The following is a 24774-nucleotide window of genomic DNA, read 5'->3' on the forward strand; positions in this document are numbered from 1 at the left end:
GGCCTCCACTGGAGGTCTTGAAACAGATCCCCTGAAGATAAGGGGGGACTACCTTGTCCTGCAACCTTGCTACGATCACCTATTAGTTTTGTTTTTTGGTAGATTCTTTAGGATAGTCTACATAGATAGTCTTGTCATCTGTGAACCAAGACAGTTTTATTTCTTCTTTCCAAGTCTGTGCAGCTTATTTTCCCTTCTCATGTCTTATTGCATCAGCTAGAACTTCTAGTACAATGTTGAACAGGAGTAATGAGAGGGGACATTCTTGCCTTATTCTTGATCCAGTTACTTTCTCATCATGAATATGATATTAGATGCGTGTTTCTTTTTCCTTTTTTTTTTTTGTAGATGTTCTTTATCAAGCTGAGGAAGTTCCTCTCTGTTCCTCTAGTTTGCTAAGAATTTTGATCATGTACAGGGACAGAGTTTCAGTGGGAGATGAAAGAATTCTGGAGACGGATGGTGGTGACGGTGGTACAACTATGTGAATGTGCCTACTGTCACTCAACTGTGCGCTTAAAATGGTTGAAATGATAACTTCTATGTAAATTTTACCATAATAAAAACTTAAGAAAGCTACTGGAACCCAAGGAAGCCTCAGTACTGTACTTTGAAGATGACAACATGGCCTTCCTCACCTGGCTCTGGCCACTTGCTGCCCCTCAGACACACAGGTGCACCCCTGCCGCAGGCCTCTGTGTGATCATCCCTCTGCCTAGAGACTCCTCCAGATATGCCAACCGTGAGTGGACAGTTGCCAGGGGAAGGGTGTTTGGGCAGGGGGACACTAAAGACACATTGAGAAAACTCCCTGTTGCAGGGCATGGGAGGAGGCTGGGGGAGGGTTAGGAGCCGCAGTTGGATTCTAGTCCACCTTCCCATGCTTACTACTAGCTGTGTGGCTCCAGTTAACCTCTCAGAGTCTCGGTTTCCTCATCTGGAAAATGGAGTTGTCAAAGCCCTCCTGCCACAGGCCACCAGGAACACACTTATAGTTGAATGAATTGGTGTTATTACTCATTGCAGTGAGGGGAATGCACCCCTGGAAAAACTTACTAAGGGATGTGGCTTGGGTTGGGTGATGTTGTGGTGGCAGTTCTCTGACTGGACATCTGTGTAAATGTTATCTGTGGGAAGGCCAGGGCAGAGGGAGGCTCAGCTGTAGCTGGTGGAAGAGCAGGGGTCATTGCTACTAGCCCAGAGAGGACATGTCTGGGACTTTGTAGGTGGAACGGTGTCCTTGCTCTAGTCTGTGCTTAGAAAAAATTGTGATGTAGACTTGTTTTATTTCCCCGTATCACAATGTGCTCCTCTGTGAGATTGTTTGTGTCCAATGTTCATGTTTGTGGCCTCACTGTGAATGCCAGGCCAGCTCCCAATGTCAGGAGGTCATAGTAGTACCCACTTCATGGAAGTAACCCGTGTAAAATGCTTAGCATGGCATTCTATGAAGATTAATACTGATGGTAGTGGGAGCAGATGTGGAGCGGAGTGGGGGAAGCCATCCCAGAGAACCAAGCAAATGGGTCTGAAGGGAATGTCTGAAGACAGCAGTGATGTCATCACATTGTGTTTTAGGAGGATCACCCAGCAGAGCCCCGGGAGGGGTGGGGTGGGTGGTGAGAGGTGAGAGAAGCAGGGGCACAGCACGGTGGGTTGTACGGAGGTGGTGTCCCTGACATTGGACAGGGGGGTCAAGGATGGCTCCAGGGCCTCGGTAATTTGAAGTGGTCACAGATAACCACAGTGTCTCAGGTAGGAAGGATGCTGAACCAGTGTGAAGATCATGAGGCTGGTGGGGTCAGGGCTATAGATCAAGAAAGAAAGCAAGCTCTCCCTGAGACCATGGAAGATGGTGAAGCCTCCGATCTTTGCTTTTCAAACTCTGCCTCCAAGTGGAGCTCCAGGGTCTGGGAGGAATATGGGGGCAGGAGGGAGGTGGGGAGGGGTGACCCAGGTCGCCTCCTCCACAGCAGCGATACTTGTACCTGTTGTCTATAGGGGGTGGCTTATAAGACTGTAATTGAAGGAAAGGTTCTACTGCTAAAAACTCATCGGAAAAACCCCATGTGATGTTTGGGTTGAAGCAAAGGGAAGAACGGGCAGTTTCACAAAGCTTGTTGGGTGGGCCGGGCAGGTGGTCCACAAAGGGCTCTGCTGCATCAAGGTGGCAAAGCAAGGGACGCCCCGGTGGCCGTGGGTGGTGTGGGGGGAGGGCAGCAGAGAGGACAGCACTAGCCCTGAAATCAGCACCCTGTGGACAAGAACACAGAGCCACAAAGTCCTTTTCTAGATGCAGAATGACCCGGACAGATGGATGAGTATGGCCGTCGGCCAGCAAAGGCATCTCAGATCAGTCTCACAGGGAGAGCTCATCAGGCAGCCTATGCAGGGTCCATCCACCCGGCCCAACACACCCTGAAGCCTGAGCCGGCACGCACGACTCCCCTGCCTCCGCGGTCAGGGCTGCCTTCAACCCTCAGTGGCTTGCCTCCACTGAGGAATCCCGCAGGCCACCCAAACGTAGGTCGGTCTTCTTCACCACAGCAGCCCTGACCCACCTTGAGACGACCGCTTGAAGTGGACACACCCTTACGCAGCACCTGTGGTGTGGAGCTGCACGTGCGCACTCTAGGTCTGCAGGACCTGGAACCACATCCTTCTCTCCCCAGCACACGGCCCTCCGCATGCTGTCTACAGAACGTCTTGTCACTGTCCAGACATCCTCGCTTTCCCCTCCTCCTCCCGTGGAGCTAGGAGCTCACACCTGCATGGTATTCCTCTCTTCGTCTGCATATCACTCACGCTCCTATTCACGTCGTCCAAAAGGAGTTCTCTTGGCCTTGTAGGTCCCCGGGAGATTTCAGTGGTGTGCTCTCCGCCCAAACTCCACCCTCTCTCAGGAACCCCAACCCTGCGTCCCGCCCCGCACGGCGACGCCCATGCACCCCGGCTCGGCTGCCCCGGCCTGCAGCCACTGGCTCTGCTCTTGGCACGGCCGCGCCCTTCCCGTCCTGCGCGTCTCAACCCCAACGTCGCTGCCGCGTCCCCCTACCCCGGGGTCCCCCCCGCCAGTTACACCCTCCTTTCCCATTTTGGCTCATCCGCCGGCCCCTCCCGTGTCACTTCCACAGGCGTGCGCGCGGCTGGCTCCAGGCACGCCCCGCCCCGCGTCCTCCTCGCGGACCTCTGGCGGGGACGGCCTCTGCGCCGACGGCGCGCCCGCGCGGGGAGGGCCCACCCTACGGTGCCATCGCCCCCTTAAGCGCCAGGTCCCGCGCGCACGCGCAGTCGGGCCGCTGCGCGCGCAGGCGCAGAGGCGGCGGCGGATGTTGACGGCGGCCGAGGGCCGAGCTGCGCACCCGGGCCGCGGACGCGCGAGGGACTCGCCTGAGGAGCTGTCGGTCGCGGCCCAGGCAGCCCGAACCCACGTGCCGGCCGAGCCCGGAGGTAGAGCCGGCGCCGCCGCCCCCGGCCCCTTCCCTCCTCCCTGCCTCCTGCCACTGTCCTGGTCACCCGAGCGCCGGGATCCCCGCCCCAGGCGCCTCCCCTCCCCCGCGGCTCGCCGCCGCCCGCGCCCTCGGCGCCGCCCCACTCCTGCCGCTGGTGCCGGGCCGCTGCGCAGGCAACGCTCGTCCGCGGGCCCGGGCGCCGGCAGGTGTAAAGCGCGCCCCCGTGGGCCTTCTCCGGAGACGGCACAGGCTGCTCGGAACAGCGCCCCCGCGCCTGGGGACGTGCGCTTGGGCGTCCGGGAAAGGTCCTCGTGGTGGGGTGGGAGGGACTCCTGGGCTCGCGCCTTCGGGTCGTCTGGGAGAGGGGTGCGCCTCTCGCCCCTCCGTGCTCGGGCGCTGGGGATGCTTTCTTTGTTCTCCTCAGCGGGGGAGAGGCGAAAGGAGACTGCGCCGCTGAGCAGCTGGGACAGCCGCTGAACAGCTGGGACAGACCGGGGCTCGAGAGGCGGTGGAGCTGAGGTCCTGCAAACGACTCACACTCTTGTGGTGGTGTTTGGGGCGTAGATGCTTGCTTCTGTGCGCTCGAGGAGATGCGAGGGGACTCCGAGGCCATGGGTTCCGTGCCTCGCAGGGCCCCAGTTCTGTTTGTCCCTGCAGTGGCACGTGGCCGAGGGTGTTCTGAGGAAGGGCTCGTTTCAGTGTTTGCAAGTCTAGTTTTTAGTAAGCTTTTCTGTGTATTTGTTAGGAATTGTCTTTATCCAACGTGTATACCACTGGTCTAGTTTTTGTCAGGCCTGCCAATGGTGTGCATGTGGCAGCCTTTCAAGCATTTGAAAAAAGCCCCTTTGCATTCCTTGTAAGAATTCTGGTTGTCAAGAGGAGAAGGCTCAGTTTTTTTGCGTCGTTTTGCCCGGTGGAGGTGTGGTTTGGCGTCCTTTTCCCCAGCTCATCTTCCACATGAATTACTTTGTACATATTCTCCTTGAGAAATGACATCCAGACTGGAACGTGGTCCTCCACGTGTAGTCTGTGAAACCCAGCATCGACTGGAATCGGTATCCTCATTATCACAGCTTCGTGCTTACATTGACACAGTCACAGTCATAGATTATTCAAGTGTCAGTCCTCGGACCCTCCTGGCCTCTTGCTCTGCTCCGTGAGTCTTCCTCAGATGCCCTGGCAGTTGGTTTTGGAAGGAGCGGTACCGAGAGCAAGGTTGCCACGTTAGACTATGGCCAGTTACTACAGAGTAGTGGGTTATATTCAGGATTACAGCAGATGATAAAGTGCACAGTATGAGGGTACTTCAAGAAGTACATGAAAAAATTTCCATTATCTTTCAATTCTGTTTTTCCACGAACTTTTTAAAAGTACCCTTGTATAATCAAGTGCAGCATCCTAAAAATGATTTTCCACTATTATTTTGAAAAATAGAATTTGACGGGATTGTAGAATCTAGGTGAAAGTGGTAGGATTTGGTTTGGCAAGGATGTCTGAATTTGTTGTTGGTGTTTTTGGTGGCATCATGACTGATCACATCCATGGTCAGTAGTAAGCCATCATGGTTTTCAGTGCGAGAGGGTGTTAGATTACCAGGCAAAGCTAGTAATAAATATCAGATCCCACAGATGTTCACATGCATCCTACCAGTGGCAATAGATAGGGTTACCCCATACTCAAAAGATTACCAACATGTTGTGTGGTAAAAAGTATTGTTTCCTTGAGAGATTTCAAAAGCTACACTGGTGTGGTGTAAAAAAAAACACTGGCCCTTGGCTGGACAGTCCTGGGTCTGAGCCATCTCACTCATCTCACACTGGCTGTGGGATCATGAGCAAGTTAACTGCTTAGTCCCAGTTTACTTCATAATGTTGTGAAGTTTACATGAGGTCATGACTGTCAGTGGCACCTGTAAAGAGGTGATAGCTGTTTTTATTAAAAAGTTGCCTTTTTAATATGGAATAAACTCACAGTGAGGAGAAGTCCAAAATAAGTGACAGGTACTCATTGGGAATAGAACATGCTCACTACACAGTCTGTTGTTGCCTTCTCAAGAGGAAAGGATGGTACTGGAATAGTGGTAGAACATTGTATATAGGTCTGTGAGTGAAGAGGCAGCTTTCCTGACCCAGCACTGAGCAGGATGCATGATTTCCAGGTCTTTTCCTAAATGGACCCTTAAGCGTCCAAACACATGACTCCACTGTTAACCAGTGATCCAGAGTGTAAGATGACTGTGCTAGGCTATGGGTGTAGTCTTAGAACTAAGTGGCTTTTCCAAGATTAAACTCTACCTCATTAGGACTTCATTCCGTTTGTCTAAGTTTACTGGCCGTGGACTGTAATCTAACATGGACTCTGAAACAACTTAAAAAGGGGGTGAAAATTTAATAATTGGACCATCTTGGTGATTTGAAAAATCTAATATTCAGCTCTAGGATCTTGATTATGAAGATTGACTCTTCCACCATAAAATGGAAGAGAATTTGTGTTAAGCTGGATGCTTCTTCACACGTTGTATTTACCTGTTGTAAGAAGCTGAAGGGTCATCCATGTGGTCATTTATTTTCAGAACCTCTCCCATCACTACTGTCAGTTGTATATGTGGGTGTGATTGGAATCTTCTCTCCAGTATTTCCTTATGACCCTCATTCTGCTGTTAGAAATCCAAAGATTGTGAGGCGGAAGCAAGTATAAACTTTATACTGATAGTATTATGATAGGTTGTTATTGAAAGTTGTCCTGATTGAGAAAATGTGTCAGTCTCCTTGGGGTCTGGTGGTTATTTGTCCCCAACAATTTATATCATGCTTTGTAAAGCATCACCGTTGTATGTGAAGTAAAACCATTACTTTGAGAAAGTCATGTTGGGTAAGTAAAAATAGGAAAGGGTATTTTTACAGTTTTAGGAAGAGTAAGACTTTTCCAGATGAACGAGCATCTCCCTGTGAATTAGATGAAGGCACATTGCATTTTAACAGTTGGGCTCAGAGGGATACACGCCACACTTTTTCTTCTTGGAGGCGGTCTGGGAGCAGGTGAAGAGGGAGAGCTGGGAGCTGCACCGAGTGCCCTTCAGAAGTGGGTGTGGGAAGTTGTGGTGGCAGCCCCTCCTAGGCTTAGGCTCTAGCCTTGAAACCGATTTGGTGTTTGTTGCGAAAGGCACTTGTCACAATATGTTCTATTTGGGAAGAGAATTTTGTTAATGATGCTTTTGCCTAGAATTTGAATATCAGCATATCCAAATCAACAGATTGTTTGGATTGCTTGACTTGGATTGGTATTTGTGTGTATTTTCGGGGGTAGAGTTTCCAGATAAGACATAGGACACCACTTAAATTTCAAATGAACATCAAGTAATTTGTTAGTATTTGTGGTTTACCTGAATCTCTAATTGAAGTGGTATTTTTTTTCTTCTAAATTTGGCATCTCTGGGGGGTGGGTTGGGTGTTGACAGAAGATATTCCATCTGTATTATTTTCATAATTCAGAGTTTGAAATTGGTATGTATTTAGAACTTTTATTGTTACAATCTTAACTTTAATGTAAATAGCTCTTTTTAACATTTTTAATTGTAGTATTGCCTAATTGTAATCTTGAACATGGGCGGTGCTGTGAGTGCTGGTGAAGACAATGATGAGCTGATAGATAATTTGAAAGAAGCACAGTACATCCGGACTGAGCTGGTAGAGCAGGCTTTCCGAGCTATCGATCGCGCAGATTATTATCTTGAAGAATTTAAAGAAAATGCTTATAAAGACTTGGCATGGAAGCATGGAAACATTCACCTATCAGCCCCATGTATCTACTCAGAGGTGATGGAAGCCCTGGATCTGCAGCCTGGACTCTCGTTTTTGAACCTGGGCAGTGGCACTGGGTACCTCAGCTCCATGGTGGGCCTCATTCTCGGTAAGTCTGGAAGGAGAGTCTGACAGCTCATGTGCCTCTGTTTGGGAGGCATCTCCTTGGATAGAACATACAGTCTGCTGAAGGCAGGCCCTGGTAGAGACTGTGACCTTCCCAGCAGTATCCCCAAAATCATAATCCTGAAAGATCAAAATCCCAGAAATATAATCCTGGAAAAAAAAATAATTAAAAATTCTTTAAAAGATATTTATTTACATTTTTAAAAGGGGATTTATTCGAGAAACATAAAAACAGCAGAATAATTTATAGGCCACTTTACACAATAAAATAGGCAGTAATAACATACATGTTTGCAAGCATAAGTACTTGGTATACTAGGGAGTCACACAGGTATAAAAGTTATGAGCAGGTGAACCGTATTCATAAAGAAATAGGTCAGACAGTGAAAGATATAAATTCATATCACTGTGGTCAATAATTGTGTGCACCTAGCTTTATAACTGTGGTCATCTGAAATACCATGATGAACACTCTGAATTTTTTGGTGAGATTGGTCAAAAACTGCTGTGGGCCACCACTGTGTAGACAGTCACCCAGAGAGTTGAGGTCTCGAGAAATTTTCTCTTTCACAAATTCAGATGCACAAAAAGGACAGCTCTTCATCTATTGAGGAAGCTTCAGTGTTTTTACGCACACTAACGGTGCTTACATAGAAAGTCAATGTTGTGATAAAGTACTTTAGTGGAGTCAAATTTGTGAAAAGTGTATAAAGCAAATTAGAACACTTTAAAAGTTTTTACACAATTTACATCCAGTTTTGGTAACAATGCAAAGTTGCGATACATAGCATGGTGAATTGTAAAAAATAATGCTGACAGTTTAACACAGTGGGGAAAAGAACTAAAAAACGAAAAAATAAAATAAAAAACAACTCCAAACAGCTAAAAATAATGGGGTATATGAAAAAGTGTGTTACAGGCATAGATTGTGAGCAGTTGCACAGAGGAACCCTGTAAGACCTGGCCGACTTTCATGATTATTACTATATTTTGAAGTCTTGCATTGTGATAAATAGCTGCTTTTTTTCTTTTTTAAAAATGTAAATGTCTTTTAAAGACATTTTTTAAAATTATTTTTTTTTCCAGAATTATATTTTTGGGATTTTGATCTATTGGGATTGTGATTTTTTGGATTTTAGACTTAAAAGATTTTGTTTTTTCACGATGTCAGTGTTTGGGATTATGGCGTTCAGGATTGTGTCTTTTGAGATTATGGCTCAAATCTTTGCTTTTACTCTGAGTGAGGTGGAGTGGTTTTGCCAGAGGAGCGATGTGTGCTGATGTGAGCTGTGGAAGGTTGCTCTGAGCAGGGGCCAAGGCTGCTGTGGCATGCTGGCTGAGAGACACTGAGTGAAGCTGGTGCAAGGTGGCTGGAGACTATACAAGTACTTTTTGATGTCGGAACTGACAGAATTTGCTGATGGAGTGGATATGGGTATGAAGGAAACATCAAGAATGTCCACAAAGTTTTTAGCTTAAGTATTTTGGTATTATCAAGTCAGTGTAAAATTCTCAATATTGAGCATATTCAAGTTATAATGGTTTACATGTTGTATAAAAAATACATTGCATGTACATCAGCATTGTTCCTTTGTAATTTTATAGTCACTTTGGAAAGTCCCAGCAGTAACGATTGATTGATTTTTGTGGATATGGAATGGAAATTTTGGTTTCTTTATAAGTTTGTATATTTTGGAATTTGGTGAAATTTTGAGACTGATCATTTGGCTTTAGGATATAGACTCTTACCTTCAGATTTTTAAGTTTGTAGGTTTTTATTTTTAAGCTTTTAACCCTAATTTGATACTTGGATTGAGACTATTCTGGTTTTTATGCTTTGAGAAGAGAACACAGTGCTCAGATTATTTATCATTTTTGAATTTGCGAATTATGATTCCCTGCATTGTAGCTGGAAAATTGGAGGAGCTACTGCTAAGGTAGTACTTCTGGAGGAAATATATTATCAAACTGACCGGATTAGAAATGGTATTGAAAAGAGCTGAAATGTTTAGGAAAAGGTGACTCAAGTAAGCCTGAATTGGCCTGTTGCACTTGACATCCCCTAGAAGTTACAAAGAAATGGTTACAATTCAATACTGTTGCTTCTCTTTTCTGAGTCCCCGATTTACTGTGAATTTCATTAGATGTCTGGAGAGGAGACATCTGAGAAAGGAAAGGCGTATTTTCTGCTGTAGTAGACACGACTTGCTGCTCTGATGTATTTGAAGGAATTGACTTTAGAGTTTGCTGTCAGGGATGGATTCCATGCCTTGGCCAGGCCGCTGTCTGTGTCCAGGTGCTCCAGTTTTTTCAACCTTAATGCCACTTGGCGCAAATCACTCCAAAGTGAAAACCACATTGGCTTTTCAGTGCCTGCGCATGTGAGGTCTGCAGTCTTTCATCTGATGCAGAGGTCCTCACTCTGAGCCTTTTGCCTGCTCTAAACTTCCGGGCTCAGCCATATTCCCGTGTTCTGTGGGCCTCTCTCCCCTTTGCTCAGGACTCTCCTTGCCTTTGGTTCTCATCAGCAAGGGGAGGACGCAATACCTGCTTCAGAGATGGGGACTCAAGACTAACCTGTCTCAAAGTGCTCTGTGATTAGGGAGCAGCAAGTATGTGGGAGCTGCTCTGCCAAGGGGGGGCCTGTGGGTCTGGCTTCAGTGCCATGTCACAATGCTGTGTCCTAGATGCTGCCTTCTTGACCTCGTCCTGCCCACGCCCCCCCACCGTATCCTCCTCCCCTTGCTAGTCATCTCTTTATTGGGGGGGGAGGTTGAAGTATATGTGTTATTACTCTGGTGTTAAGCTTCTTTGGAATAGGAACCATGTGTCATATTGATTGTTAGAATTAACTACTCAATAAGTGTTTTGATAGTGAAGGCGAGGGGTTAATGAAAATGTGATGAATAGGAGAAAAAAAGCAGCTTTTCTTGGTCCTTGGCACAGTGCTCCCATACCACAGTGATGGGAATTGAAGTCACAGAGTTGGCAGAAGGTCTTGAAGTTCAGAATAATTCGGGATTTGATGCTGTAAACAGTGAAAATATGACTTCTCAAATAGGGTGTGTTTTGAGGAGGGAATGTTTTAGCAGCAGCTGTTGGAGAAGAAGCTGTTGAGAGAAGAGTGTAGCGGGCACAGCTGTCCAGATGAGGCCTGGAAAGCCTTGGCCTGGGGTGCTGGCTGTTGTCCTAGGACAGGACCAGATATACCCAAGTGGCAAAATGTGAGGGTGGAGGAAGCCCAGATGGTGCCTGTTTACATTTCTGCTGGATTGTAGGGTTGAGTGCTACAGTACGAATACATGTCTACCAGAGATGCATGCCCTGTTGATTTTCCCATATAGATTTTGAAAAATTGAGGTGTAACTTACCTATGTCACATGAACAAGTGTGAAGTGTGGAGCTCGGTGGATTTTTGTAGTGTTCACATAAGTATCACCCAGAACAAGATGCAGGGTACAGCCTGCTCTCCAGAAGGCTCTCACGCCCCTCTTCCTTCTTGAAAGGCGACCGGGGTTTTACAAACCTCCATCAGCACAGAGGAGTTTTGCCTGGTTTTGACTTTCATGTAAATGGGTTCCCACGACATGGAGATTCACCTTAGTTTCATTTCAATAGTTTGTTCTCTGCTCACCCAGATTTAACCTAGAGCAGTTTTATATTACGGGCACATGTTCATCATTAAGCGGGCTCATAACTTTCTCAGTTTTATTTCAGATTATTGGTAAATTTTCTTTGATACAAAATTCTTCATTGTGACTTGGAAATATACATTTTTTAAATGATTAAAACCTATTTTGTGAGGATTATTAAAATGTCCACATCTGAGTGTTTTGGGGGAACTTTTGGGGAAAACAGAATTGTCTTAAATACACTTCTAGCTAGACAAGCACAAGTGAAGTCTGTCAGTTTCATTTGCAAATACATGTTTCTTCTTTAATTTGGTAATAAGGCCCTGAACTCTTGTTTTTTTTTTTTTTTCTGTTTTCAACTGATCTTTTAAAATTTGAGAACAGAGAGACCCAGACATCAAAACAAGCATTTATGGTGTAGTGAGCAGGAACTGCCATACACATTTAAAAGTTAGCTCTCATTTAGGCCCAGTAATGTGATAAAATTTTAAAACCTCGTGAATTTCTGTAGTTATCTGTGTTAAATCAGATGTGTTTCAATTGCTAAAATAGAAATAAATGAGCAGGAGTTCTTGCCCTCAGTTTTAAAAGTGTTCCTATTCTCAAACCTTTTAGGTCCTTTTGGTGTAAACCATGGGGTGGAACTTCATTCTGATGTGATAGAGTATGCAAAACAGAAACTGGACTTCTTCATCAGAACAAGTGATAGCTTTGACAAGTAAGATCAAATAATATCCATTGGGTCTGAGGGTGTAAATTATAATTTAATGAGCTTTTGATTAGATAGATAGAAATCAGTTTATTAGTGTTCATATGCCAGGAAACGTTATTAAACTGTGGTAGGTGATCCTAGGGATATTTACGTGTCTGTTCTAATTATTTTTTTAATATTCTGTGTTTTTAAGGGCTTTAGGTTTTTGTAACTATGGTATCTACATAAAGATAATTTCTCACCAGCATAAGGAAAAAATGTTCATTTTGCTGAATTTTCATGTTTCCAATATAGACAAATTTTTATCACCTAATTATTTCAAAAATAAAAGTGTTGCATTTGTCTCTAAACAGTATGTTTAACTAGCTCTTGCCATTTTAAAATAAAGCATTAAAGTTCTCATTTTAGAGATTAAAATTTTTAGAAAAAACAAACTTTTCTTCATTTCACTCATTTTATAGATCTTGAGTATGATAATGAGCTGTAAGATGAGCAGTGACAACGATGATTGGAGGTTGTTTTACATTTGGATCATGCTTATGTTGTTTAGTATATAATTCTTTCTGGAAGTGTGGCTTCCAGCTCCTGGCTCTGTAAACTATTACATTGCCCTGGGATTTTAGAATTAAAACATAACCTGTGGTTAGCATAGATTTACTGTGTTTGTTGCAGTGTGATACATTTAGTTACAGAAAACATTTTTTACTTACAGGTTTGACTTCTGTGAACCTTCCTTTGTTACTGGTAATTGCCTAGAGATTTCTCCAGATTGTTCCCAGTATGACCGAGTATACTGTGGGGCTGGTGTGCAGAAGGAACATGAAGAGTACATGAAGAATCTTCTCAAAGTAGGCGGGATCCTTGTCATGCCCCTGGAAGAGAAGGTCAGAGTCCTTCATTACTGGCGTTTTTGCACACTGTTTGGCAGGATGTGTTGCAGGAGGTTTAATGACAGCTCCCTCCATGTCACAAGTTGGGAAGCAGAGGCAGGGCAGGTGAGGGAGCTGGCCCAGCCCAGGCCGTGCACATGCTCTTGCTGGGGCCTGCACCTGAAGCCCTCCCTCCTCTTCCTTCTTTTTCTCCTCTTTTCCTTCTTCGCCCCCTCCCCTTACCCCCACTTATCTCTCCACCCACCCACCTTTCCTTCCTCCTCCCTTTTGTCCCCCTCCACTCTTATAATTGTTCTATTGTGAGAATTATTGCATATAAAATTATTAGAGTAGTTATATTCTAATTGCTAGTCTAATTGTTAAATACCTTGATGACAAATATCTTACAGGAATCATTTGCTTAGTGGGAATCTTGTCCAATTTTATTATTTGGTCATGTATGACTATGTATATTTTAGACACTGTGTTTCACTGGGAAAAATAGATTATAATAATGAGCACATGTAATCGGACATGAATTGGTCTCAGGAAGAATGTCTATCAGTCTTAAAGAACTAGGAAAAACAGAAATGATAAAAATTAGAAGATGGTGCATTTTTATGCAATTTTGTGCAGTTTTTAAATATTAGCATTTATTTTGTTCAAAGAGTAATATTCATTTTAGAAAATCCATAAGAACTGAACATTAAGAAAAACTGCTCACCATGCCTATCCTGCTGTCAGTGTGTGATTCCTACAGTGCTTTTCTTTTAATTTATAGTCCTCCTTTTAAAAAAAGTTTATTGTGCATACTTAACTTACAGCGTTTTACTTAAAAGAGTTCATGAGTATAGTTTTAAGTCATTTAATGGTTCTATGTCATCATTTTGGTGCTTATATAGTAGCTTGTTGAATCATTGACCGAGTTTACTAACTAGCTCCTGTTATCAGACATTAGTCTGTGTGTAGTATTTCATTATTACTTACTGTTATATAAAGGCTTTAGTGAATATCCCATAATTTAAAAAGTTTTCATCTATGAATATTTCAGTATATATCTGTAAAAGGTAAAGGCTCTATTTTTTAAAACATCATTATTGACCTAAAAAATTAATAGTAATTTGTTAATATCTTCAAATATTCAATTTGTGTTCAGATTTTCTTTATTGTCTCAAGAATTGCTCAAGTAGTTTGTTTGAATGAGGGTCCCATTTCAGGTTTATATCCTGCATTTGGTTGATGTGCATCTCTTAAGGCTTTCTTAATATGTAGGTTCTCCTTCCTTCTTTCTTTTTCACTTTCTCCTTGCAATTTTTTTGTTGAAGAAATCAGGTCATTTGTCTTACAGTGCTTTCTGCAGTCTGGATTTTGCAGAGAACGTGTCTCTGTGGTGATGTTTTGCATGTTCTTCTGTCCTCTGTAGTCCCTATGAATTGGCATTTGGATCTGGAGACTTGGTTAGGTTCAGGTTTGATTTATTTGGGACACAGGATATTTTCCAGGTGTTAAAAGGTGCTTCCATTTGTGGGGACGTCCTGTCTGCTGTCCCTTTTTTCTGGTGCTGACAGCATGATTGTGGCCCTGATCCATTATTTCGTTAGGGCTATAGAATAATACATTCTGATTCCATCGTTTCTTCATTTACTAGCTGGAAGACTTCTGTAAAGAGAAAAACCCTTATTACTGATTTGCTTATCCTGAGGTATACTTTACACAGGAGAGGCAGGATACATTTTGATTCTTAACCTTTGTTAATTTTCTCAATAGTTTGGTTCTCTAGCATCTGCCAAAGGTGGTAACCAATGAGGTTTTGTTTGTTTTTTAGTATCTTATGAATTCATGGATTTAAGCATATCTAATGTTTTAACATTGCATGATTCTTGCTAAAATGCAAATTGTCCCTTCTTTGTCCAGTTGGAGCCTCTTTATGTTGGTTCTTGGCCTTTGATACAACCTCAATAGTCTTTGATAGCTTTTTTGCTTTCTGGTAAGAAAAGATGTTCCAGACTCAATTTGTATATTTTTGACCTCAGATTTGGAATTAACCATTTCTCTGGGATCTCAGTTTCATTTTAACGTGAGTTGGTGTTTAGAGGCCACAACTGGAGCCTAGGAGTGCTCATTGATACTGGATTAGTGTTTTCAGTGGACTTCCAGAGCTGGGATGTACACAAACACATGCACATGGTTTGGTTTTGTTTGGAGATAGAATATACGGTGGATTCATACTGATGCTTCCATCTCAAAATCAGGACCAGAGGGTTTTCTGACCTCTTCAGTCTCAACATCAGTTTCGCATTCCTCTCATGCTGGAGTGGCTGGTCCCCCCAACCCAGCCCATTGTTTATCCACAAAACACAGCATCACAACTATCACCCGTACTTGACTTCTGAAACTAGCCCGAGAATTTATTTATTTTTTGGCCTTTTTTGCCCCTAGATCCCACCAAGGATGTACAATCAAATTACTTTGCTTTAAAGTCAATTGAAATAATATTTCCCTGTAAGGTTATGCCACCAGCCTGACGCACAGTTAGCTTCATGTGTTTACTTTTCTTTCAGTTTCTAGGGATTGCCATTTTAGGTTTTATTTTGTTTTATAACCTTTTAAAATATTTATAGATTTCCAAAGTCTAAACAAGGAACACTCATGGAATTTCTTCCACACCTGTCCCCTCCACTCTGCTCCCTTCACCTGTAGGTAACTACTTTCTGGTTTTGTTTTTAGTTTATTTCTTTATTTAAAAAATATATAAGCAAACACACCTCTCATAACCTTCCTCGGTGAAGCTACACATGGTTTCTACACCATCTACACATCTAGCAATAAGAAATAAGGGAATTTTCTTTAAGTTTTACATGTAATTTATTGTTTATTTTTAAGTATTTGATGTTCATTATAACCAGAAATTCTTTTTCTCCCTATATTTATTTAAAAAGATATTTTTGAGAGTGTATAAGAATATGATGCACGTTTGGGTGTCATATTCATATTCATTTCCAGCCTTTGTGTTGTTATGAACACAAAAGTGCTGCCATGAAGCACTTTTTGCCATTTTTTATGGGTATTCTTGTATCTTTGTCTACATCCATTATCTCAAATATGGTACAGGCTCAAAAGCAGAAGTGCTTGGGCAGAGACTCTTCCCAGGCGCCCCTTCAAAGGCAGAGCTGTCAGCAGCCCGGAAGGGCAAGCGGCTGTGTCCTTGGTGACTGCTGTAGTGTGTGATGGGGCTGAGACACCCCCCTCTTTGCTCTTCCTTCTCAGAATATTGTTTTAAATATGTCTTTCTTATGCACATGATATTAGAAATCTTTGTTGTGTTGCAGTGCATTGAACTTTTGATTGGAATTGTATTGTCTCTGGATTAATTTGAGGACTTTGGACATCTTTACAATATTTTTTCTGCTCATGTAGAATATGAAATAGGGGTTTATAGTTTTTTTTTCAGGTTTCATATATTTATTAAAATATTTGATGTTCATCATAACTGTAAATTCTCCTTTTTAAAAATGCTTTTGAAAAACTTTTTGCTCATATACAAGAATGTCATTCACTTGTTCATGTTTACCTAGTATATGGGTACTTAATCTTTTTAGTTCTAAGATGCATGACATAGAATCTTAGGTTTTAGAGGATTTGTTGGCTTAGATATTTTTAGAAAAGACTAGCCTATAATCATAGCATGACAGAACTGGCCAGGAATAGTACTGTGATCTGTTTAGGTCATTTGGAGACTGGCCCAGTTACACAGAACACACGGAGGGCCATGTTGTCTAATTGTGTTCTCTGATGCTCTTACTACTTTAATTCAGAAGAAACATTTAGATGACCTGTGCTGCAGTACATTGGCCACCAAATTCTAGTGTTCTTGTGGAGGTGATGTCAGAATGAAGCTTGTTTAAACGCTTCAGTATTCATCTCCAAAGAATGAGGATAGTCATCTGGGTGTCCAGGATGACAGGTTTACATTTAAAGAAAGTAACAGTGACTCTGTAACAGTATCTGTTATTTAGTCCCCAGTTGTTGCAAGAATGTCTTTTTTGTAGTTATGATCCCAGGAGAAATAGGCCAGGATTCAGCACAGGTTGGAGTGTTGGGGTGGGTTGTTGTGTCTTTAATTACTTTTACTTTAGAACAGCTGCTGCTCTTACTTTCCCCCCAACAGTTGACTTTTTTGGAAAGCTGGAGAAAGTTGTTACATTCCTGACCTGATTGTTTCCTTCCGTCTTTTCTTTAACTAGTTTCTCTGTCTTAGTTTATCTTATTTTTATTTCCTGTCAATAGAAGTTAGGTCTAGGGGCCTGAATATACATATCCAGGCTAAGCATTTTCGCAAGAATATTCATAAGTTAAATGTACAGTCATGTGCCGCATGACGACATTTTGGTCAAGGTTGGGGGATGGTGGTCTCGTAAGAGTCTAATGGAGCTAGAGGAATGCAAGAGGCTGTACCATTGATGTTTATGTAAGCTTAGTCTATCTTGTACACACGATGATGAAGTTGCCTAATGATGCGTTTCTCAGGATGTATCCCCGTTGTTAAGTGGCACATGACTGTACTTCATGCCTGTTAGGGGTCCATATTGTCATTTCATTTTAGTGCATCTTTGCATTTTTAGATTATACTCACATATAGGAATGATTATACTTAAATACAAGCTACCTAGTAGCCAACTCTTTTGAATATTCTCCTTTTATCTTTGGGATAGTTGACTAAGATAACGCGCACAGGTCCTTCTGCTTGGGAAACCAAAAAGATTCTGGCTGTTTCTTTTGCTCCTCTGGTCCAGCCCTGCCATTCAGAGTCAGGAAAATCAAGACTTGTCCAGTTACGTAAGTAATAGATCTTTACTTTTTATCTTTCACATCGTTTTAATCTCATTTGAATTTGAAACGAGTTTTATAAGGACCATTTTGATATTCAAGAGCATTTCCTTCCTACTGAGACCTTAAAGTTCTACAAGGGTTTTTAGGTATTTTAAAAATTATAATCTATTTTTAGCCTATCTTAGTTTATTTTAGCCTTTTCTTGCATCTACAAAAATCTGTTGCTGGTCATGCCACTAAAAGCAGAGGGCCCACGTAAAAGTTAATTCTCACACGTGGGGGACTGTTTGCCTTCTCCACTGGGAGAGGTTTTATAGAAAGAGTGATTGAGCCAGAGGCCACTTCACAGTCTGCTCCCCAGAGCAGCTGGCGCCTGCTCCACCTGGGCAGACCAAGGGCAGAGAGTACGTTCCTGCTGGTCTGCTGGTGTGTGGCTGGGGACTGTCCCTGGGGCCTCCACTCTGAGCCTTTGCATTAGGTCCTTCAAGATGCAGAGTCAGCAAGGAGCTGACGGCAGGGCCAGTGTCTGTTTTAATGTTTATAATTTAAACCACACCTCACCCAAGGATGAGAATTCCAAGTGACTTTACTTAAAATAAGATTATTTGGCATGTTCTCTGATCCAATTTATAAAATCGGGAAAATGGGAAAAAAAAAATAGGCAGAGAAAAAAAATACACATAGTCTCACACCCAGAGATAATACATTTTGGTGAATACCTTCCAGAAATGTTTTTTCATTTATGAGGAATCATTTATTGAATAGTACTCCTTTGTTTTGGTCTCAGATAAGTACACATCATATGAAACAGACACAGTCCTTGAAATTTGGTAACAAGCAACAGAACATGCAAAAGGGCTTAGAGGGATCAGGGAAGGTTTGACGATCAAAGGATGATGTTTGTGCTTGGTCTTCAAGGGTGAAAAAGAATTCCTTGAAGTGAGAAGGGAGGACAAGTATCAACAGAAGCAAGGCAAAATTCAAAATGCACGTTCTCACTGTGTGGTCAGGTTTGGGGCATGTGGAAGAAACAAGACCTGGTATGTAGGTTAGAGTTGAGTTTATCCCATTGGCTGTGGAGAGCTGCTTAAAATTAAACATCTCTTATTTAAAGCAGCTTTCCACAATTTTAAAAAGATGTTTAATTGTTGTTTTAAATTAAAAATGCAGCACATCTGTGTCCTGGGTAACCCTGGGGGTCGGGAGGAGTGTGAATTTGTCAAATGCTTCTCCCTGAAGCTCCCAGCAGAGTAACCTCTGTGGGCAGCGTTTGGGAAGGCAATACCACAGTTGGGGTATTTATGAGACGTTTTATGAGGGTCTGGTTGAAAGGGAGTCTCTCCGTGTGAGGGCTTGATCAGGCCTGGATGAGAATCGTGACAATGTGGTGGCTTGATCAGGCCTGGATGAGAATTGTCACAACGTGGTGACAAGATCAGGCCTGGATGAGAATCATGACAACGTGGTGACAATGCTTGTTTTGAGACAAGGCTTCAGAGCCAGGCTGGATGGTAAACATGCATGTGGTGCTCTTGAGGGTTCCTGAAGTGAACAGTCGAGTCATTTGCAGCTTTTATCTTGCTGGCCCAGAGTTTCCTAGACTAGTGAAGTCATGCTGTGGGTGAGGATGGCACCTGGTGGGGTTGGGTGTAGACACGTGGTGTGAGGTGGATGGGGTCAACTCTCACATTGAATGGACGGATGGCAGACAGGAAGCAGGAACAGTAAAGAAACTGTTGGAATTTTCCAGGCAAGAGATAAAGATGGAAACTAAGGCACTGGCTTCTACAGTGGAAAAGATTCAGGGACACGTATGGCCTCTCTGAGGAAGAACATGTGAGCCTCAGGTGTCCACTGTCTGTTGTAGATGTTGGTCTGTTGGGAGTCTCAGGACCCCAGTCAGGACTGGAACCTGGGGAGCCTTTGGCTGGTCTCTGTTATTGAAGCCAGAGAATGGATGTAAAACCAAGGGTTAGCAGGCATAGTGAGAGGGGGAAATGGTGGAGACTGGAACTTTAGGGAGCCCCGCTAGGCTGGGTGCAAGATGAGGAGCCAGAGAGAGACAGGCAAGAGAATCAGAGGGAGGGGACAGTCAGTGGCCCCTTGGGGAGAGCTGGACAGGTCAGAGCTGCAGTTGGGAATGTGATGGCCTGTGAAGGAGTTGTTGCAGCATCTTGTGGGGAATGGCTAGATCTCAGTGGCACTGGAAATAGTCTTTCTAGAAGTGAGATGGTGAGGGAGGGAAAGAAAAGATGGAAATATTCGAGGAGGAAACCAGGGCATAGATAGGACAAGAGACATGATCGTGGTGGTCAGCGGAGGGGCAGTGCTGAAGATAAAGGAGCTGCTGAACCCTGTCCTGGAGAAGGGAGAAGGACCCCTTGTCCTCAAAGACAGAGAAGCAAGAGAGAAAGTCTGGTTTCGATGAAGGAGGGAGAAGGTGCTACTCATTCTTTGCCTAGAACCTGGGACACAGGCCCTTTTCAGAACAGTGGGGATGAACTGAGATGTTGTGCAGGCTGTCTGATTTTGGCAGTAAATGTTGTGGATAACACAGACGCCTTCCCTGTAGTGTGGACTGTTGTTCTTTGGAGAAGTTGTGTGCTGGAGGGAAAAGCGATGCTGATTTTCAGTTTAATGTATTTAAACACACAGCCACTCCCTTCTCTTTGAGAAAAGCCCCGATACTGCCTGTGTTAAACTGTGAGCTGCAGTTGCCCAATGTTCCTTCTCCTTGCAGTGCTTCAGAGTTTTTATTTTTCTTAAAATGTTCGGATTTGCATTTTTCTACTTTAATGAAAGAAGAAGCAAATATTCAGTTTGTAAATTACTATGGAAATAAAATAGAAGAATATGTAATGATACAAGAATGAATACAGTAGAGAGAGTAATGACACTAGGCTGTCAAGGAAACAAACTATAACCTGTGTTTTAATTCTGCCACTGATTGATTAGCCAAGAGATATTGCTTCCTTTCCTTTTTCAAAGTTAAGAATTAGTGTAGAGTTGGCCCTCCATGTGTATGGGTTCCATATCCCTGGATCCAACCAACTGTGGACTAAAAATATTAAAAGAAAAATAAATAGCGTCTGTACTTACGTACGGAATTTTTTCTTGTCATTATTCCCTAAATAATGCAGTATAACAGCTATTTATGTAACATTTACATTGTATTAGGTAGTATAAGTAATCTAGAGATGCAAATACTACACCATTTTATATCAGGGACTTGAGCACTCACGGATTTTGGTATTCGCAGGGGGTCCTGGAACCAATCCTCTGTGTGTTTGACAATGTCTTTGGAAAGTACCTTACCAATGCAAAGTAGTAGATCACTAATTGACATTTGCTTACAATACTTTCATATTCCTGCAACATATTTGTAAATTTGACAGTGAGTTAAAACGGTGTAAGGGTTTTTAGATGTATAATTTGTGTGGTGTTGTCACAGATGAGTTTGACCAGGTCTCCTTTGCCCGCAGCGCCCCTGGCCGTGCGCAGCCTCCAGGACCTGGCACGCATTGCCATCCGCGGCACCATCAAGAAGGTCATTCATCAGGAAGCAGCGAGCAAGAATGGAAACGGACTGAAGAGCACCCCTAGGTTTAAGCGCAGGAGAGTTCGCCGCCGTCGGATGGAAACGATTGTTTTTTTGGACAAAGAGGTCTTTGCCAGTCGCATTTCCAACCCCTCCGATGACAACAGCTGTGAAGACTTGGAAGAGGAGCGGCGGGAGGAAGAGAAGACCCTTCCTGAAACAAAGCCAGACCCCCCAGTGAACTTCCTTCGCCAGAAGGTCCTGAGCCTCCCTCTGCCAGAGCCTCTGAAATACTACTTGCTTTATTACCGAGAAAAATAAGTCTGCTGTTTAAAAAGGGGAAATGAGGAAGAGCAGGTTGCCGAGTCTGAAGTAAGTGCTGCCTGCCTGCTGCGAGGGTCACCTGGGAGCAGGTCACTTGGGAAGGGGACTGCTGTACTCGTCCACATCAGAGTTTTCTTTCTCTAGCTCTTGATTGTCCTCTGAAATTTTGATTCAGTGGTATGATTTTTTTAAACATAATCTTACAAGATGTACACTGCATAGAAGAATGTTTCCCCAAATTGGAGAGAATGCTCTTAGAGAAGGTGTGTTTTTTGCAGCTCTAGTAAAACACTAGGATGTGCATGGTAGAGACTGTCTGACAATCCGTCACACAACGTGCACATGGTATGCATTAAAAGTGAAAATGGAAGTTGAAATTAGCCTGTGTTTCTTATAAAGCACAAGTTGGTAAATGTATAAAAGCTTTTCCGGGTGTGACACACCTGTGTCCAAGTTTGATTTTTATGGTATCAGTCTCTTAATTACTGGCACTGAGTTTCATGGAACTTTTTAGTTACCTGGAGGCGAAAACATTAAAAAGCCATCCCTTATTTTAAGTAAATTAATTAAATCTTATGTGAGTTGTTAATTGTGATTTTTGAAAGGAAAAATTATGACTAGGGGAGGTGGAATAAATGTATCAAACTGCCAGACGTCTTTCTGGAATTACAGAAGAATTCCAAGTTTTTTTTCCCCCTGACACCTTTTGTTACCTTTAAAAGACCACTGTCAAGTAAGTCCCTTAAAGGATATCCTGAAAAATGAAACAAGTTTTTTTGTGTAAGTAATAAGCTAAATTACTTTTACCCTAACCATAGGCATGATTATTTACCAAAGTTTAAAGACCATAGTGGGTTTCTAAAGTGTTGACAGGCTTACTCCTCAGGACAGGTGGAAAATATTAAGAATGCAGGAAATAGATTTGGGACTGTATTGTAGACAGCATGTGCTCTTTTGACTTCAGTTTGCTATTTTTCTGTGATCACATTAGAGTACTGATTCATAGATTTTATCTTTTATAATTCTGGAGAAAAAGATTTGTTAGTTTTGTAATTTTTCTTAAGAAAAAATATATGTATTTTAGTAGCCTCATTGCATTAGAACAGTTTAACTCAACAGTGATGTGTGAAATCAATCTTCTCCAGGCTTTGTGAGCCAAGAGCTTTCTGTCTTATCCAGCTGTGGGGCTGGAAGAAAATCAGGCTTTCTGGCAGTCAGACGGCAAAATGAGTTGATTCAGAACACTGGTTCTTTTTAAAACCTTTTTTTTTTTTTAACCCAAAGAAAAGAATAGTATAAATTGTTAACATTAAACCCAAACTCAGAGTTTCAATGGAGTAGTATCCACATTTTATGATTAATTTTTACTCTTAGTGTCCTGGGAGTTGCTGGGGTTTATGGTCTCTGTAGTTTCACAAGCTTAACTAACTAATTTCTGGTTATTTTGAATTTTTTTGTGCTTTTTTAGTCACTGAATCATTTTTACCACACAATATAGTCTGCATGCACAGCTGGAAAAACCGTGTATATTGCCCTAGACTGGTAAATTTAAGCTGTTTTAAAGAAAGTTAGTTCATAGCTGTGTTTACTTGCCTTCTAACTCAAAGTCAAGCTCCATTCTTTCAGAGAGATGCATGCTTTAAGTTTACTTGCTAATACTTTATAGTTTGCAGATCCTTGTTGACATTATTGTATTGATATGTAGAAACTTATACATTATTTGGGAATTTTTGGACATAATAGTAAATAAATGGTATCTGTGAAATCTATTAGGTGGCTTGACTAAATTTTTTCCCTATAATTGTATATGCACTACATTTTAAAAACCACATTTGCCTTTATGCTAGATTGTAAAATTCATTAAAATGCATAAGACATGTTTTTCCCTGTAAAACTTTTCCTAGCATTTTGTATTTACATGTTGTCAGTCTGTGATTTTTAAACCAGAATTTGGTTAAAAAATATCATTGTAATATATGTGAGAAATAGTTTGATGTTTACCTTAAAAAAAAAAAATGTAAGTAAATTTTCCTGTGCTTGAGCACCTTATACCAGAATTCAGTATAATACATACTTCCTTTTTTTAAACTGATAAATCTTAACCTGTACTGTCTGTTAGGTATGTATTATAAACCACATTCTTGACAACTGTTTGCTTTTATGTTTTGCGTAGTCTGTATTTTAATATGTGACTTTTGTCTTGAAAAGTAGTAAAGCCATAGACTTGTGCAAAACAAATTACAAATTGATAATATTAAGTATGTAATGTAAGAATCAAATGTGTATGAGAAATACTTTTGCCAGTCTGGAACTTACAGGGAAAAACCCAAGAAATTTGAAACGTGGATTTTAATGAGCTGATGTACATGGAGAAACACAAATGATACCAATAAAGGTAAAGACATTTTATCCTCAGCATTGCTTGGTGTCGTCAAATTCTTGATGGTTTTCTTTTCAAAATCGTTAAACTATTTCTTGATCGATGTCACACAATTTCTTTCAAAGATACTTCTATTGTTTTAATTCTGAAACATTTATAGCAGACATAGGAAGGCATTATTTCTGATTAAAATGTGAAATCGGAATAGGTCAAAAAAAGTGGCTAGCTCTAAGTGCGTAAGACAATAGAGTTTGGAAGAGTGGTACATTTTTGGGGGTACAGTTTTCCCATTTTTTGAATGTTAAAGGATGTTTTCATAATGGAAACTATCTTAAAGTGCAGGAAGTATTTTATTTGCAATGATTAGTTTGATTCATGTTAAATTCCTAGGTGTCCCCTATATGGAAGTTACATGACAGGATTGAAGATGAAAGCTCTGATTTCAGAGACTTAACATGAAAAATATAAACATGTAAAGAACTGGTGAAACAAATTGGACTGAATTTGAGATTCAGAAGGGGCTGAATGGTGCCAAGAAAATGGACAAGTATGGAGCTTCAAGAATAAATATCACCAATGAAGCAAAAATTAAAGTTCAGGGGTCATGGTTTATATCAAGGGTTGGGGTTAGGCTCAGGGATTAGGTTTAGGGGTAGGCATTAGGGTTAGAGTTAGTTCCGGGTTTTGGATTCGAAGTTTGGGTGTGGGGATTTGAGTTAGGGTTGGGGTGTAGGGGTCAGGGCCAGGGCTGGGGTTAAGGGTTAGGGTTAAAGGTCAGGGCCAGGGTTAAGGGTCAAGGCCGGGGTTAGGGTCAGGATCAGAGTTAGGGTTGGTTAGACTTAGAGTTTAGGGTGAGGGGTCAGGGTTAGGGTTATGGGTTAGGCATTAGGGTTAGGGTTAGGGTTAGCGTTAGAATGGAAGAATGAAAGCATATTTTCTCTTTTACTCAGATTTTAATGAGAATGTTTTTACTCTAAACCTGTGTTGGGTTGGAGGGTTGGCACAGGAGCTGGAATTCAGACAAGATTGGCATCAGAAGCTATTTCTAGAGCTTTGTCCCCGGTGTAAGGGTGGATGTGGTGCGCTAGCATCAGGAATCCTGTCTGCAACC

At 42.3% G+C, this 24774-nt stretch overlaps 1 protein-coding gene across 3 annotated transcripts; it reads left to right on the forward strand.

Moving 5' to 3' along the window:
• Positions 1–3325: 3325 nt before the first annotated feature.
• PCMTD2 (protein-L-isoaspartate (D-aspartate) O-methyltransferase domain containing 2) lies at positions 3326–23698 on the forward strand. 3 transcript variants are annotated; one of them, XM_063111402.1, is made up of 7 exons: positions 3364–3450; positions 3877–3971; positions 7031–7361; positions 11626–11728; positions 12435–12606; positions 17304–17427; positions 20904–23698. In XM_063111402.1, exons 3-7 carry the CDS (start codon positions 7055–7057, stop codon positions 21278–21280), a joined length of 1083 nt encoding a protein of 360 aa, XP_062967472.1. In that variant the 5' UTR covers positions 3364–3450; positions 3877–3971; positions 7031–7054; the 3' UTR covers positions 21281–23698. The 3 variants fall into 3 exon arrangements, with proteins under 3 accessions (XP_062967490.1, XP_062967472.1, XP_062967480.1); XM_063111410.1 differs by lacking the exon at positions 3877–3971 and having other exon boundaries at positions 3366–3450; XM_063111420.1 differs by lacking the exons at positions 3877–3971; positions 7031–7361 and having other exon boundaries at positions 3326–3450.
• The last annotated feature ends 1076 nt before the right edge of the window (positions 23699–24774 follow it).

This window comes from Cynocephalus volans, chromosome 1 (genome assembly GCF_027409185.1).
Source record: "Cynocephalus volans isolate mCynVol1 chromosome 1, mCynVol1.pri, whole genome shotgun sequence".
Classification (NCBI taxonomy): Eukaryota; Metazoa; Chordata; class Mammalia; order Dermoptera; family Cynocephalidae; genus Cynocephalus; species Cynocephalus volans.

What these genes read in the sequence shown, in the direction of transcription:
- PCMTD2 (XM_063111402.1), top strand. Translation starts at nt 7,055, where the DNA reads ATGGGCGGTGCTGTGAGTGCTGGTGAAGACAATGATGAGCTGATAGAT. An exon ending in ACAAGTGATAGCTTTGACAA is followed by an intron (nt 11,729 to 12,434) that starts GTAAGATCAAAT and finishes TTTTACTTACAG; the next exon opens with GTTTGACTTCTGTGAACCTT. An exon ending in ATCAAGACTTGTCCAGTTAC is followed by an intron (nt 17,428 to 20,903) that starts GTAAGTAATAGA and finishes CTTTGCCCGCAG; the next exon opens with CGCCCCTGGCCGTGCGCAGC.